The sequence below is a fragment of the Danio rerio genome, chromosome 8 (genome assembly GCF_052040795.2).
Source record: "Danio rerio strain M-AB ecotype USA chromosome 8, GRCz13ab, whole genome shotgun sequence".
NCBI lineage: Eukaryota > Metazoa > Chordata > Actinopteri > Cypriniformes > Danionidae > Danio > Danio rerio.
In genome coordinates this window covers 42,664,389-42,681,311 of record NC_141028.1, presented here as the reverse complement: position 1 = coordinate 42,681,311, position 16,923 = coordinate 42,664,389, and the positions used below count along the sequence as shown (strand labels likewise).

The 16,923-nt window shown below is 44.6% G+C and overlaps 1 protein-coding gene across 1 annotated transcript in view; it reads left to right on the top strand.

Annotated features, from left to right (window-relative positions):
• Positions 1 to 16,637, top strand: part of adgra2 (adhesion G protein-coupled receptor A2) — a 129,274-nt gene extending 112,637 nt beyond the window's left edge. Inside the window, 3 exon segments of the mRNA NM_001318071.1 lie at positions 9,078 to 9,226; positions 14,302 to 14,391; positions 15,197 to 16,637. Coding sequence (NP_001305000.1) covers positions 9,078 to 9,226; positions 14,302 to 14,391; positions 15,197 to 16,637 — 1,680 coding nt within the window.
• Positions 16,638 to 16,923: the final 286 nt, after the last annotated feature.

Below are 16,923 nucleotides of genomic sequence, written 5' to 3'. Positions count from 1 at the left end.
TAAAGGGATAAAATGCAATTTGCTGTAAGTAAATTTTAGCAAAAATGCAACTGCCAGTGATTTTCACAGTTTTTCAGGTAGGGGATAAAAAATGTTTAGTTGGACACTGCACAGTCTCACAATAGTCTACACTGTTATTAATATTTTATTTTATTATATTCATTAATTATATTATCAAAATTAAGCTAAAATTGACAAAACACAGAAGCCTTTTAAATGTTTGCTTTCATTTTGGTATCACTTTTAGAAACATCCTATCATGCAGCACCAGTCTCAATTTAGGACACCTCAAAATGTCTTTGGAGTTTAAAGATGATCGGCCTTCGAAGTCAAGTTTACAATGTTATAAATGAAATATAGTGCTTGAGTAAGTGGATTTGCCGCGGATCAACTTCTCACATGCACTGCAGGTAGGGTGAAGAATAATCTTTAAAAAATATGTAATAGGCTACTGTTAAAAAATATAATGTAGGCCTGTTTTAACAGCTAAAATACAGTTAGCATATTGATTTTGTTTTGATTTGTAGCTCATGGCCCTAATAAATGTAACCTAAAAAGTTATTAAAATAGGCTAAATAAATAAATAAAACGACGAGTACGCCTATTAGCCTAATGGTTTTTATCAATATCACGAATAAAAAAAAAAAACTCACCTAATATAAATCTTTATTTTTGTCTTGTTGTCTTGAAAAAAAAGTTTTATAGTCTATTGCAGGGGTGTCAAACTCAATTACTGGAGGGCCGAAGTCCGGCACAGTTTAGTTCCAACCCTGCTCCAACACACTTACCTGAAGGTTTCAAACAAGCCTGAAGGACTCAATTAGTTTGATCAGGTGTGTTTAATTAGGGTTGGATCTAAACTGTGCAGAGCTGCGGCCCTTTTGGAACTGAGTTTGACACCTGTGGTCTATTGAGTTGTGTGTACACTAATGCCTTAAACTGTAACTAAGCAACACATTCAGCTACTATTTTTTTAAATGACATTAGATTGTAACATTTAACTATTTCATAACACCGATGTTGGTTGGGTAATAGAGGACACGAACCGTGATGATTATGCTGATTTCACTATATTTATTTACCGGTTATAGAATAGTCTAACCGTGGGTTAGCTTGCATGTAAACGGTGTTGTTGCATAACCTTCATTGATAAAATCAGTAATGGCATATTATTATTACTATAAAAAAGTATATAACTGCCCTAAGTCAGTAGCTTAAGCAGTAATGCAATGTAACAATAAATAGCGTTTTAGTCTAGTGTCTAGTGCCCACCTATGGGATTAAAATACCCCCTCAGTTATGACATCCTGGCGCCGGGCGGGCCTAGTTGTTTGTCTAAATTTGACCAGTTTGATCAGATGGAGCCTCACTATCTGCCACCTCCCCAGTGTTTGCTGTTCTGCTATTGGTTGGAGTGACCCAAAGGCGAACCCATTGCTGAAAACAAATACTTATAAACAGCCAATCAGTGTCAGAACATCTGGCTAGGTTTTCACTCATTTGTAGTGTTTTAAAGACTAAGGGCCCTATCATACACCCGGCGCAATGTGGCGCAAGGTGCAGCGCAATATTCTTTTGCTAGTTTCAGCTTGGCGCAAGAGTCGTTTTGAGGCGTTGCGCTACGCTGTTTAAATAGCAAATGCATTAGCGCTGAAATGTGCGCCCATAGGCGTTCTGGTCTAAAAAGGAAGGGGTTCTGAGGCGCACTGCTGGCGCGTTGCTATTTTGAGAAACTAAAATAGATTTTTCATTAGACCAAAACAAACCCGGTCTAAACTCGAGCGCAGAGTTGTGCCTCGCTTACACACTGCTTAATACGCACAAGAGAGCAATAGGCAAATATCGTTACATATGAAAACAATAAAATATTAAGGATAAATATAGGATATAATAAGAATAGATATAGGATATAAATATAAAGGGTTAAATATTACAAAACATTATTTTCTAGTCTACATAAATATGAAAAATCACTGCTTTTATGTCTTCTTCATCTCGGGAGGCTTTTTCAGTTCATTCATAACAATTTGCTTTTGTATAATATTATTATTAGCAGTATTATTTATTATATTAATATTTATATTTGTTTTATTAAAAACAAGCTTAGATTTGCACCTGTCAGGTTTTAGACCATATGGGGCACAGCAGGTGTTTTAGGATATAACTCAGGTTTTTGAACACACTTCGTTATTATTGTTCATTTATTCGTTTGCTGGAAATTAGAACTGAATTTAAAAATAGTTTTGAAACGAATATTTGCGCTTAACAAACAAAATTAATTATTTATAGACTAATTGATGTCTGTGCGTAAAGGTTTCCCTATCCAAGAGCAAAAGTGAAACTAGATCCATTATCTCTCATTCTCATGCAGTAGATGCTCTGTTTAACAGTTTTCTGTTAAATAAATCTGTTAACTGTTTACAGTTTGCTAGTGAAATGCTCAGTTTTTCCACTTAGACTTACTTTACGTCCTGTAAATAGGAAATGCGCTTATGGCGTGAGGCAGCTGGCTCTTAAAGGGAATGGGAGATGAGACTCTAATTGGTTTATTCTCAAAACACACCTATAACTCATTGAGAAAATAAACTCAACCCTTTTAGACTATGCGCCACGGCGCAAAGCGGATTTTCCCATCCTTAAATTAGCAAATATGCGTTCTGACACGGCCTGAAAGCGTTTGCGCCCTGCGTTTTGCGCTCTGTGCATGGACTGTCAAAATAGAGCCCTAAATGTTAGCATATTGACACAGTTTTTTGTGTGATTTAGCATTAATTAGATCTGAAAACGTTCGAGGTTACTAAAGTAACCCTTCGTTCCCCGAGGAGGGGAACGGAAGCACTATAAGTGGATTTGATGTTCTAAATCCACGTATGGGAGGATTCGGTTCAGAAGCTGCTCGTCTGAAAGAGTATTGAACGGGCCAATGAAAGCAATGAATTGGCAGCGCAAGCTTGCGCAGGTGTGCTGCATCACCAATTAACTGAGCATATAAGCACACCTGGCGCTAGCAAACGCTATCCTTTTTAAGCTGAAGAGACTTTTAACAGCTAAGGGACAGTCATTATGGTGACGGAGTATAGTGCTTCCGTTCCCCTCCTCGGGGAACGAAGGGTTACTTTAGTAACCTCGAACGTTCCCCTTTGGGGGGAACTTCAGCACTATAAGTGGATTTGATGTTCTAAATCCACGAATGGGAGCCCATTGAAAGCGCCATAATGACTGCACCTTACCAACACCCACCATGAGAGGGCAGTCAGGCAAGCGTGACGAACCCAAATCATGAGAGGCGCGGTCCTCCAACGTGCCCTTGGCCCTAACTTATCCCCACTTCAAAAGAAGCTTTACGGAATAGGTATATTTTTTTGGGAGTCGCTAGCGTCTAGATAATTCTAGGAATATACGACAGTACGTTGGGAAGCGTGCCATCCCAGTAGGGAGGACGCTTCGGAGACCATCCGCACCCAATAGGGAAACAAATGGAATACATATGGACTAACCCTGAGAAGGGGAAGTGCGCATAAGAAGGTGGTTAGCGGATAGGGAAAGCACGGGTCCACCCAGAGGGGGGAACTTAACCGTGGCGGAAAAGCATATGGGGATCACCAGCGGGGATCGGCCATAGCAGGCACCTGTACCCAAAAACGCGGGCTGACCAGCGGGCAGACCTAACGTAGTGGGCCAGCGAGTGACTCCTCCGCTGAGTCAGTGCTGGGGGCCTCGGAGGAATCTGCAGGGCTCACCGAATGGGGAACTTTACTGACAGGAGGGTGCACATCTCTCCGTGTTAGGGAAAAAAGGCACCGCAAGCGTGCTACAACACCCACCGAATTGTTTCCTCAATCACCAAAGGTCCCTAACACCCTTGAGGAAACCGGCTCCACTCGCAGATTATAAAACCTTGCAAATGTGTTGGGTGTCGCCCAGCCCGCAGCTCTACAATGTCTGTTAAAGAAGCGCCGCGCGCACACGCCCAAGAGGATGCAACGCTCCAAGTGGAGTGCGCACGCACTCCCGGGGGGCGCGGCTGACCTCTGCTCAAATAAGCACATGAAATGGCCTCCACAATCCAGTGGGATAAACGTTGTTTAGACACGGCACTTCCCTGCTGCCGTCCGCCAAAACAGACAAAGAGCTGTTTAGAAGATCTAAAGTACTGAGTTAAGTCCACATCGCAGGGCGCGAACTGGACAAGTAAGGAAAGGGCTGGGTCTGCCTCCTCCGGGGGCAGCGCTTGCAGCGTTACTACCTGATCTCTAAAGGGAGTGGTAGGAACTTTGGGCACATAACCCGGGCGGGGTCTCAGGATAACGTGAGAAAAATCCGGCCAGAATTCCAGGCACGAGTCACTGACCGAAAATGCCTCCAGGTCCCCGACCCTCTTAATGGAGGCCAACGCGACCAGCAGAGCTGTCTTCAGGGACAGAAATCTTAAGGATACTGTATCGAGTGGCTCGAAGGGATCAAATCGCAGGCTCGTGAGAACGAGGGCGAGATCCTAAGAGGACACGAGTGGGGGGCGAGTTGGATTAATTCGCCTAGCGCCTCTGAGGAACCGGGTGATGAGGTCATGCTTTCCCACGGTTCCGCCAGCCACCGCGTCATGGTGAGCGGAGATGGCGGCAACGCAAACCTTGAGAGTGGAGGGCGACAGCCTGCTATCCAGCTTCTCTTGAAGGAAAAAGAGCACAACACTGATCTGGCAAGATCAGGGGTCTTCTGTGAGAGATACACCATTCAGTGAATAGACTCCACTTCAGGGCGTAGGCGCGCCTCGTGGAGGGGGCTCTAGCCTGAGTGATGGTATCAACCACCGGGGGCGGCAGGTTACCTAAGTCTTCCTCGCGTCTATGGACCACAGGTGGAGGTTCCAGAGATCGGGGCGAGGGTGCCAGATGGTGCCTTGTCCCTGAGAAAGTAGGCCTCTCTCAAAGGGATCTGCCATGGGAGGGCCGTCGCGAGGAGGGAGAGCTCTGATATCCAGGTCCGGTTGGGCCAGAGGGGCGCAACTAACAGAACCTGCTCCTCGTCCTCCCTGACCTTGCACAGTAACTGCGCGATCAGGCTCACTGGGGGAAACGCATACTTGCGTATGCCCCGAGGCCAGCTGTGGGCCAGTGCATCCATGCCGAGCAAGCCCTCGGTCAGGGAATAAAGCAACTGGCAATGAGCGTTCTCGGGGGAGTGAACAGATCAATCTGGGCCTCCCCGAATTGCGCCCATATCAGCTGGATAGACTCGGGGTGGAGTCTCCATTCTCCAGAGTGAATCAGCTGCAGTGAGAGCACATCGGCTGCACAGTTGAGCATACCTGGGATGTGAATGGCGCGCAGCGACTTCAGCCGCGGGTGACTCCAGAGGAGCAGACGGCGGGCGAGCTGAGACATGCGGCGAGAGCGCATACCCCCCATGCGGTTGATATACGCTGCCGCCGCCGTACTGTCCGTCCTGACCAGCACGTGTTGCTGCTCCAGCACCGGAGAAACACGGCGGAGAGCAAGGAACGCTGCCAACAGCTCTAGATGATTGATATGCCAATGCAGCTGGGCACCTACCGCAGCTGCATGCCCACTACACACGGCTCCCCAGCCTGTGCTAGAAGCATCTGTTGAGACAACAACATGACTGGACACCTGTCCCAGAGGCACACCGGCCTGCAGGAATGAGGGGTCGTTCCAAGGGCTGAGGGTGCGGCGACACAGCGCAGTAACAGAGACTCGGTGTGTGCCCGCATGCCATGCGCGTCTTGGAACTCGATCTTGAAGCCAGCAGCAGAAGCCATATGCCAGAGGAGCCTCTGAAAATATTTCAGGGGGACCACTATATTGCTGTCGAGCTCCCTCAGACAGTTCAGCAGCAGACGAGCGCGCTCTCCGAAGAGGCGCGCTACCATGGTGACCGAGTCCAGCTCCATTCCGAGAAAAGAGATCCTCTGCACCGGGGCGAGTTTGCTCTTTTCCCAGTTGACCTGCAACCCCAATCGGCGAAGATGCCGGAGCACCTCGTCTCTGTGCACAGTCAGTTACTCCTGAGAGTGGGCTAAAATCAGCAAATCGTCGAGACAATTGAGTATGCGGATGCCTGCGAGCTGAAGGGGCGCTAGGGCACCCTCCGCGAGTTTGGTGAAGACCCGCGGAGACAGAGAGAGCCCGAAGGGGAGGACCTTGTACTCCCATGCTCGACCTTCGAACGCAAACCGCAGAAACTGACGGTGGCGTGGAAGAATGTAGACATGAAAATACGCGTCCTTCAGGTCTATGGCTGCAAACCAATCCTAAGGGAGGACGCATTCTGAACGACAGCTTGTGAAGGCAGCGATTCAAAACGCGCAGATCTAGGATTGGCCGTGACCCACCGCTTTTTTTGGGTACGATGAAGTACGGGCTGTAAAACCCACTCTCCAACTCGGCTGGAGGTACCGGCTCGATTGCACCCTTCGCCAGGAGGGCAACAATCTCCTCTCGCAAGACAGGGGCGGACAGGGGATTGACCCTGGTGAATACACGCCCGTGAACTTGGGAGGCCGTTTCGAGAACTGCAGTTCGTAGCCGAGTCTGATCACGCGTATTAGCCACCGCGAGGGGCTGGCCTGCGCTAACCAGGCAAGCAGAGCCCTCACTAATGACGTCATCACAGCAATCGTTGACGTACCCGCGGAGGGGCAGCGTGGAGCGGGTGTGCTAATCCGGGGAGTGCGAGGGTCCCACAGAAGAGCTGGAGGAGAGCGATTCACTCTGGCTCCGCACCCTGACTCCGGATGGGGGGCTTGGGGGCTGGGAGAAGGGAGACCGTCCCCCCAGCGCCCGTGAGCCGCTGGCGGAGCATGCAGACCCTGCGAGCTGAGAGGCGGCGCATCCCAGACTGGCAGGGCCTGCAGTGCCCGTGAGCCACTGGCGGAGTGCACCAAACCTACGAGCTAGAGAGCTGAGCTCAAACTGGCAGATTTCGGACTGTCACCTCCGGGGAAGTGGAAAAGTGCCCTTTCATTTCATGGCAGTAAAAGGTGCCGTTGGAAATGGCGCCCCGCCCTCCAGCGGGGAAAGAACAAGTTCCCTCCTCTCCAGATGACCTGTCCCAGAGACGCTTCGCGGTCCGTTGCCGGACTTAGCGGCGTTCTGGGCAGGGGGAGTTGCCTGCTTCCGAGGTGCTTGACGCGCTCGCTTCGCCAGAGGCGAGTGTGCAGGGGCGGTGCAGCTCTCGTAGGCGGGCGCCTTCGGCGAGGAGCAGGTATGGATGGCACGGCGGGCGGAGCGGGCTTACGGGGCCGCCGATTAGACATCACCCATCGGACTGCTCTCTCACTGCCTCGAATTCCTGGGTGAATTCGCAGACTGTGTTGCCCACCAGCTTGGGATATGGGCGAGTCAAGAAAGCGGACTTTGTCAACTTCGCGCATATCAACCAAGTTTTGTTAGAGGTGGGGCTGCTGGACCACTAGTGTGGACATCGTCCTCCCCAAAGCACACGCAGCAGACTTAGTAGTCCGAAGAGCTTAGTCGGCTGCGGTGCGAAGCTCATAAGCCTGGGTTAGACCCACCCTCGTGCAGCTCGGCCAGCGCCTGCGCTTGGTAGCGCTGGTCGGTGGCTATCGCATGCAAGGCGGATGCAGCCTGGTCCGTAGCTTTGTAAGCTCTAGCTCCAAGGGAGCCGAAAACTCACAGGCTTTGGATGGGAGACGAGCCAGACCCCGCCAAGAAGAGGCGCCGCGCGGATTAACCGCCATCGCACACTCAACCTGAGGAATCGCCACATACCCCCTGGCCGCTCCACCACCAAGAGTGGTGAGGGTGGAGGGACATGCAGCACGAGCAGAAAAAAGGTGCTCTTTAAGACTGCGTGAGCCTACTGTGCGTCGCCGGGAAGAAGGGAACGCCCCTCTAGTCGGTCCGGCCGCGGAGCTGGGGGATAAACCATCTCCAACCCACGGCCGAAGCAGCCCGGGAAAGCAGGCTAACACGTCCGTTTCAGTATCTGTTTTGACAGCGCTCACCTGCCAGAAGGGGGCGAGCGGGTCCGGATCATCGTCGGACAATGACAGCCCACCCTCCGATGCCGCGGAGGACATCTGATATCTGGTGTCAGCGAGCGTGAGAGCTACCATCTGATTAGACGGATCACTCCCAGCGGCCGAAGCTTGGATGGAGCGCTTGGAGGAGCGAGAGGTCCGCGAGCCCTTAGGCGGCGGATTATCTTTCGCTGGAACCCTCAGATCTGCCCGAGCGCCCGCTGCAGAGCAGGAGGCGACTGGGGTGGCTCGCTCTCTCACGAAAGTTAGCCGCGATCTCAACTGCGCGACGGTCATGGCATCGTAGTGACGGCATGAACCGCCCCCGAGCACCACACTAACATGCTGGACCCCCAAACATGTAATGCAGTGATCGTGCCCATCATCCGGAGCCTGGAAACCCCCGCAACCAGAAACGCACAGTCGGAGCGCCGTCCTGAAAAGGACGTGCTGCATGACTGTGTTGCTCTTTTAGGTTATGCTTTGCAACAATACGCACCGCTCTGGAGGACCGGACCCAAAGGGACGCCAGGCAAGGGAGAAACCCAGCTTGACCATCTGCCACTGCGTGGACTCGCTCTGGACCGGGAGACACTCGTTCGCTCGAAGTGGCTGTAGATCAGCAGGAGGAACCCTCATGAACTCGATCAGAAAAGTCTCTGAAGTGAAAAGGATAGCGTTTGCTAGCGCCAGGTGTGCTTATATGCTCAGTTAATTGGCGATGCAGCACACCTGAGCAAGCTTGCGCTGCCAAATCATTGCTTTCATTGGCCCGTTCAATACTCTTTGACGAGCGGCTTCTGAACCGAATCCTCATGTGGATTTAGAACATCAAATCCACTTATAGTGCTGAAGTTCCCCCCGAAGGGGAACCATATTTTACCTGTTTAATATCATTAATAAGTAAATTATTCAAAAACATAGCTAATAAAAAATGTTTTTATTGTAAATTGTATTGTTATCGCAATGCTCAACATTATTGCACTTTTTTCAGTTTTGTGCAGCCCTAATTGTTACTGTACTGTGTTTATTGTGTTTATCATTACTCATATATGCATTTGTTTTGTTTTTTCAGGTAGGGATTGTTCTTCACTACTCCTCTCTCTCCACTTTGTTATGGATTGGTGTTAGTGCCAGGGTTATCTATAAAGAAGCCTTATTAAGAACTCCACAGCAACTAGAAGGAGAATCTGCTGTACAACCAACCCAAAGGCCCATGCTTAGGTCAGTAAAGTTCCCATGTAAGGTTGGGAGCATTCGGTTTCTTGAAGGTTTTCGGAAATGTATCTTTTACAAGCACTCTTACAACTCTCAAATAATATGAACTTGGGTCCAATAAAAATGTTGTAGAACAATAATTCTTTGTAAATGACTCAATACACCTATTTGGACTATAATTGTTTTAAAGGGTACACGTTAGCTTTTTTATTGCAGTCCAAATTGGATATTTCAGCGTTTTTTCTAATACATGAGATAACACTGGATATGCTGCTTTTAAATTGACTTGTATATACACAGTTGTTAATTTTGTTGATCGCAGCTGCATTTATTTTATTTTGTTCTTACCGTTAAAACAATACTATTGTAAACTATGAAATATTATTGCAATTTAAAACAAGTGTTTTTTGTTTTCATATGTTTTACTCCTCTAATGGCATGCCATTGCGTCAGTTTTCATTGTCACATGATCTTTTAGAACTCATTCTAGAATTGCTAGATGCTATATAACATTTATTTAAATTAAACCTCATTCATTTATTATCCTTCGGCTTAGTCCCTTTATTCATCAGGGGTCGCCACAGCGGAATAAACCACCAACTTATCCAGCTTGTGTTTTACACAGCTGATGCCCTTCCAGCTGCAACTCAGTCCAGGGAAACATCCATACACACTCATTCACACATGCACTACGGCCAATTTAGCTTATTCAATTCACCTATAGCACATGTCTTTGGTCTGTGGGGGAAACTGGAGCACCCAGAGAAAACCTATGTGAACACAAACTCCACAGGACAGTTTTTCCAACTCCAGTCAGGACTCAGACTAGCGGCCTTCTTGCTGTGAGGCAATAGTGCTAACCATTGAGCCACCATGTCGCCTCACTAAAAAAAACTTCAACACTAAACTTAAGTTCTGTTAGTTTATATCTTTCAGGATATAGATGCAGAATTTACAGATGCTAAGTAAAATCAAGCATTTCTCTTGTATTTGGCTTATCTCTTAATAACTACTTTGCTTTAATTAGCAGCTCATGCTGGCTTAGAATAGTGCTAAGCACCTTAAACATATTACTATTATTATTATATAGTGAATTATAATGGGTGGCATGGTGGGTCAGTGGTTAGCACTGTTGCCTCACAGCAAAAAGGTTGCTGGTTCAAGTCCTGGCTGGGCTGTGGAGTTTGCATGTCCTCCCTGTGTTGTCGTGGGTTTCCTCCAAGTGCTTCGATTTCCCCCACAGTCCAAAGACATGCGCTATAGGTGAATTGGATTAACTAAATTGGCCTTAGCATATGAGTGTGTGTGTAAATGCGAGAATGTATGGATGTTTCCCAGTACCGGGTTGTGGGTGGAAGGGCATGCATGCGCTACGTAAAACATATGCTGGAATATTTGCCGGCTCATTCCGTTGTGGTAGCCTCTGAAATAGACACTTAACTGAAAGAAAATGAATGAATGAATGAATGAGTTAATTATAATTATTATTAAATTTAAATTACATGTTTATTTGTATAAGCTGCATAAAAAAACGGTTACTTATAGAAAGCGCTTGGAATAACTGCTTTTGTAATAGTGTGACTATAACATTAGCCGACACGCTGAATGGACCTTGTTGTCATTATCATTACAGGAACTCATATCTCAAATCAGTTTTGAAGCATTGACAGCTTTATGTTTAGATGCCATATTGAATTAGCACTTCCTGAGCAGAAACTGCTGATAGACGCGTACATAAAATAGGCTTTTGAGAGTCTCTGAATGGACCACCAAAAGACTAATCAAAGAGCGACATTGTCCAGCTAAAAGCTGAATCCCATCTGCTGTTAGAGTCGGACAGAGAAAAAGAAAGAGAGAAAAATGGGAGAACTGGAAAAGTTGCTAAATCAGTTGAACGGGACTAGTTGGGGCAAACTTTCACATGTCCTTAAAGACATGCATGCAAATATATTCATTCCCTATAGCCTGTGTTCTCTGTTTTTACACTAGACCTCCATGCTCTCAACATCCCCAGGGGAAGGTCTGGTCAGATCCCACGCTTGTCCCCTGGGAAATATCCTGTTATGTTTTCTCCCTTTCTTTCACTGTCTGGAGCCCAGATTTGGCTCTTCACTGACACACATTGACAAAGAACCAGCCCAATGTTTAAATATCACATTCATTTATTTTTTATGTCAAGCAAAGGTCAAAGGTAACATATGCATCATAGCAGCAATATGTCTTAAATATTTTTATCTTACATCTGACTGCTAACTAGCATTATTAGTGTATGCCCAAAACACTGTGGTAGAAATTCCCCATTATTAGGTTGAAATTTAAATCTCAACTAAGTATTTGTGCGCTTTGAGCCTTACATTTGTATAAAGGCTTCTTACTAAAATAAAATGTCCAGATTGAAGCCTTGACTACAGAGCAGTAAAAAGACAGAGTACCCTTTTTTGTAATATATTTTTGCATATATTTATATACAGGGATGGGCAGTATTTATGATACATGTATTTCAACAGTGTTGGGCAGTAGGGTTGCTACAAGTAGTGACGCTACTAGCGCAACTACATTTCTCAGTAGCGTTGCTGTATGGTCGCTACTTTCTAAATCAAATAGCTTTTCAGTAGCGAAGCTAATTTATTAGTCAAGTAGCACAGTAGCATCCACACAAGCTACATTTACCGATCGTGGATCAATAAGTGACGGCACCGACATTTACTGAGCTGTAAGGCCGGTGTCTAGCCGATGGAAGTAAATCCATATGATAGGGAGAAGGATGATTTCTTCTTCTTCCTGTTTTACGGTGTTCGACAACAAACTTTTTGGTGCGTTACTGCCACCTCTAGTGAAACTTGCTTGATGGAAAGATGACTGAGGGAGAATAGTTATTTCTGAAGCAGGATTCCTTGAGACCATACCTCGAGAAGTACATGTTAAGATGCTATAATTTAATTTCTGATGCTGTGCTCAAAAAATAAAAATACTTTAGTATTTTAAACATTATAATGGTTATTACAATATATATATATATATATATATATATATATATATATATATATATATATATATATATATATATATATATATATATATATATATATATATATATATATATATATATTATCAAAATATTTCCCTTTAATGACTATAGTATTTCAAATGTGTAACACCTGGTTTTATTGAATTTTTTTGTTTTAGCTGTTATACACTATAATGTGTTTCTGTTTAATACAGCATATTATTTACAGTGAATAGCCTAATTGAACTGAACTATTATGCCTCATATGTTTCATTGACAGTTTTATTGATCACTAAGATATGATTGACTTGGATTTAAGTTGCTTTGATTTAAAAATGAAAATTGTAAAAATAGCTTAGATGTAGCTAAGCTACTTTTGCCGTGTAGCTTTCAGCTTAGCTTGCTACATTTCCCAGGGGGTAGCTTTAGTGTAGTTAAGCTACATTTTAAGTAGAGTAGCTAATAGCTTAGCTCACAACATTTATCAAGTAGCTTGCCCAACACTGTATTTCTAATACATATTTTTAATACAAAATAGTATTTTGTAATTTGTATTTGATAGGGTTTATGAAAATGGCTTAATATTTTGTATCAAAATACTTAAGGGTCTTGTATTTTTATATTTTTTTAAATACTGTAAAATACTTTGTTAAAAGTGTATATGATGACATCTTAAAATGCCGCCTCAGAATGATGCTTTTTCAGTTATTTTTCTAAGATTGAGGTCAAAACAGAAAAATTATTACGAAGGTGGTCAACGCTTGTTGTATGGATGGAAATTATGCATTTATGCTTAAGAAATAAGATGGAATAAAATATCAGTTCTTAAGAACAGGATATGAAGCCTTCAGCACAAAATCATACTCAGTCTCATTGCTGCAGGTGGAAATTTAGAATAATAAAATACTCTAAGATTGTGTGCTGGTGTTCACTTAGGGGGTAAACTGAGACTTTTCCAGTTAAAGGAGAACTAAAAATAGATGTAGATGTAAATGACAAGAAAAAAAGACCAACAGCATAAAACAAGTCTTAAGGCCCGTGCAAACCGCTTTTTACTCACGTTGTTCCTAAACGTTTACCACCTCGAGACTAAATTAAACGCAAAACGTCAGGCGCTAAAGTATAATCTTTAAAGAAACGCCTCATGCTCCTTTTTTTTTGTTTTGTTTTGACATGACGTGTCAAAACCTTCTCCTCCACTCTGATTTGCACTTTTTTATGTGCACGGAGCTGCTGAAGTTAAAGTAAACATCACTTAGAGGCGCTCAATTACAAAACTGTCAATGAGAGCGCTCACTGAAGAAGTTATGCGATATGAATGTGGAGCTGCTTATTGTACTAGTGAACAATAATCATTTCTTCATCGCTGGAGCTGAAGCTGCTTTGAACCATCCCTGCTTGTTAGAATCGCCAGTAACTTTAACAACAAGCGTGTCAAATTTCTCTCTTCTTTTTCTGTGTTAAAAGCAGGTGTCAGAAGCTAAAAGTTGTGTAGTGCCATCTAACTTCAAGGAGTGATTTTGCATACTCTTTTGCTCGACGGCAGGGAAAATCTTTTGGGTTTTAATCCGGAAAAATGTCTAGACAAACACTGACAATAAACGTAAACAAAAAGCGCTCCGGTGTGTATGAGCCTTTAAAGATTTAAACTTGCTCAGAAAAAAGCTGTTACCAAACATTGTTTTCTTCACTTAGTCAGTTTAATGGTAAATGGGATTGATTGCATATGCCTTATGATAGAAGGTTTGCAAAGAAATTTTATACTCCATGTAAATATATTTTGTAGTATATTCAAAATACAACATTTTATTTTGATACTTGTTGTGGCTGCTCTATTTTTTAGTTTATTCTGATACATGTAAAATTGAGGTATTTGGGTATTTTAATTTAAAATACATTTTCAATGTATTTTAGCCCATCCCTGTTTATATTTACCTGTATTACTTGGAATGTTTAAACTATTATTATTAGTCATAGTAATTGTAGTAGTAGTAGTAATCATCATAGTAGTGCGTTAACATGGTTAAAGTGTTTTTTTTTTTTTTTTTGTAAGTGTTATCATTTCTCTTGACAGGTTTTACTTGATAGCCGGCGGCGTCCCTCTAATCATATGTGGTATCACTGCAGCTGTAAACATCAATAACTATGGAGACAACATTCCTTAGTGAGTACTCTTATTACTGTTATTTTCTGTAGAATTATGCTAACATAAACATTGATTATATATGAGCAATTTCAAACAAGTAGCAATGCGATATGGCTGTATGGCTGCGATATGTCAGCACTGGTGGGAGGCGTGCGTTGGTTCAAGGCCACAGGCCGAGTGCCTTATTGCCCCCCATCAGTGCCGATATACAGCCATATAGCACTGCTACGAGCATCATATTGGATTTCTTACAACAGTTCAACGGCATAATCGTGTGTATAACTGCACTTGTTTTCTGTTTATCAAATCTCTTTTCCCCGTATTGTTAGAATTATCATTGTAATATTTTTATTTAATATTTGCGATTACAGTACATATTTTGGCATGCATTCGCTGTATAACTGAAGCACACTTTACTGCAGACTAACTAGAGCACTGTAATCAGTACTGTATATGTACTCCACTCTGCAATTAAAATAGTTTGATTTTAGTATTACATTTATGAGTCTGTACAGCAATTAAAGGATATGTTTTGTCACATTTCATCACATGGTGTTTTTTTATCACATTACAGTCCTACAGAGAGACTGGTGACGCTTAATATAGAATTAAATTGTCTGAAGTCATATGTTAGTTTTTATTAGCTTCTGTTCTTTCACTGTCTGATACTTGTAGCAGATTTACTGCACATGCTGGACCGCTTCTTTACAGGCTCTTTAAAAAAGTGTCTGTTTCGTACAGAGCTTTCTTTGTGTTTCTGCTATTTGACTAATTACTGCCCTGCCCTCTCTGACCTTTTTCATTGCTCTTGACCTTTCGACAGCTGCTGGTTGGTATGGCAACCCAGTTTCGGAGCTTTCTACATTCCAGCTGGATTGATCATTCTTGTGACCTGGATCTACTTCCTGTGCACTGTTTTCTGCCTGAGGCAGCGAAACTTCCAGGAGTCTAAAGATCTTCAATGCTCTGCATCCGACCCTTCAAATTTGCCAGAGAGTCAACCGGCACTCAGCGGCAGCACCAGTCTTCTTTCCACAGACTCTGGGGTCAGCCCGGTGCATGCTGGAACAACAGTGGAGGACCAGTACTCATTGAAGGTCCAGTGTCTGGCACTGATGGCAACCCAGTTTGTGTTTGTTGGGCTGTGGTGCTGCGGCGCTATGGCAGTTTGGCATGTGGATAGAGAGCGGAAACTCTTCAGTTGCCTATATGGAGGAACAGCTACCGGTTTAGGCATCTTTTTAGTGCTCCATCACTGTTTCAAGCGTTTGGATGTCCAGGCAGCTTGGCTAGGGTGTTGTCCAGGCTATCATCGCTCTCAACCCATGCCAGCCTATTCCCACCCCTGCACTGTCACAGTGGGTGTTCAGAGTGCCTCAGAAAGGGGCTCCCAGCTTTTTGTAGCATGCCATCCACCTACGGACCCAAACCATTACTCTTCTTCTGCCAGGTCATCTTCAACTCAGAGTGGAACAGCAAGTATCACTGTTGCACCTTGCAAGCTTACTAACCTCCTCCAAGTGTCCCAAGATAATGCAAACAATGCTAGTCGGGCACCGGCGGGAACTAATACCAATACAAGCACAAGCACAGAGAACAATAAGCCAACCAACAATCTGCTGCCTAGTTTACTGCCCGTCCAGCAGCCTCAAAGGAGGAAAGCTTGTAGTAGAACCAAGGGTGGCAATACCCAGTACCATCACAGAGGAGACGCCAGAAGTCACTACCGCCTCAAAGCTCTCAGAGCAGGTGGAGGGGGTAGCATGGGTGCTCTGGGACCTTCTGGCACAGAGCACTCAAACATTTACCATGTACACAAACATGCTTCCAGTGAGAATGGAAGTCTACGAAATAGCCATTCAGAGGGCCAGAATGGCCTTCTGACCAACGGGCGGCACAGAGGGGAAGGACTGGCGACGAGCCCTTCGGAAGGTAGTGACGGAGGTAGCAGCGGAAGTAGAAAACCTTTTCCACTGTTGCCTTCGGTAGCACGTAGGGCTGCTATGCAGCAGAATGCTCAGTGCCGCAGCGCTAGCAAAGACAATCTTAAACTGGCTGCTGCAGCTGAGAGAGAGTCCAAGCGGAGCTCATTCCCTTTAAACATGTCATCAAATGTTACTGCGACAGCCTCATTGTCGACAGTTTCAGCACCAAATGGAACACTAAAGGGATCTGTGGTGGAACTGGACACTAGTGGAACTGACCAATCACAAGGTTCGGTGGGTATGAAGAGCAGGGTATGGAAGAGCGAGACGACTGTATAACAATGAGTTTCAGGTAGAGTTAACAGACTTTGAAAGTTTTCTGAAGGTGACCTGTATGCCAAAGAATGAGTTATTTCTCCACAACCCTGCTGATTAAACCAGCTTAAACCAGTATAAGGTAGTTTGCTGGTTTTAGTTGGTCTATTGACTGGTTTTAGAAGAGTTTTGGACAATTATCTATGCAGCTAAACACTAACTTGGCCAGACAATGACCAGCAAACCAGATTAACAGTGTTTTGATATTATACGTTGTTTTTTTTTTTTCTTTCTTCTTCTTCTTTTTCCA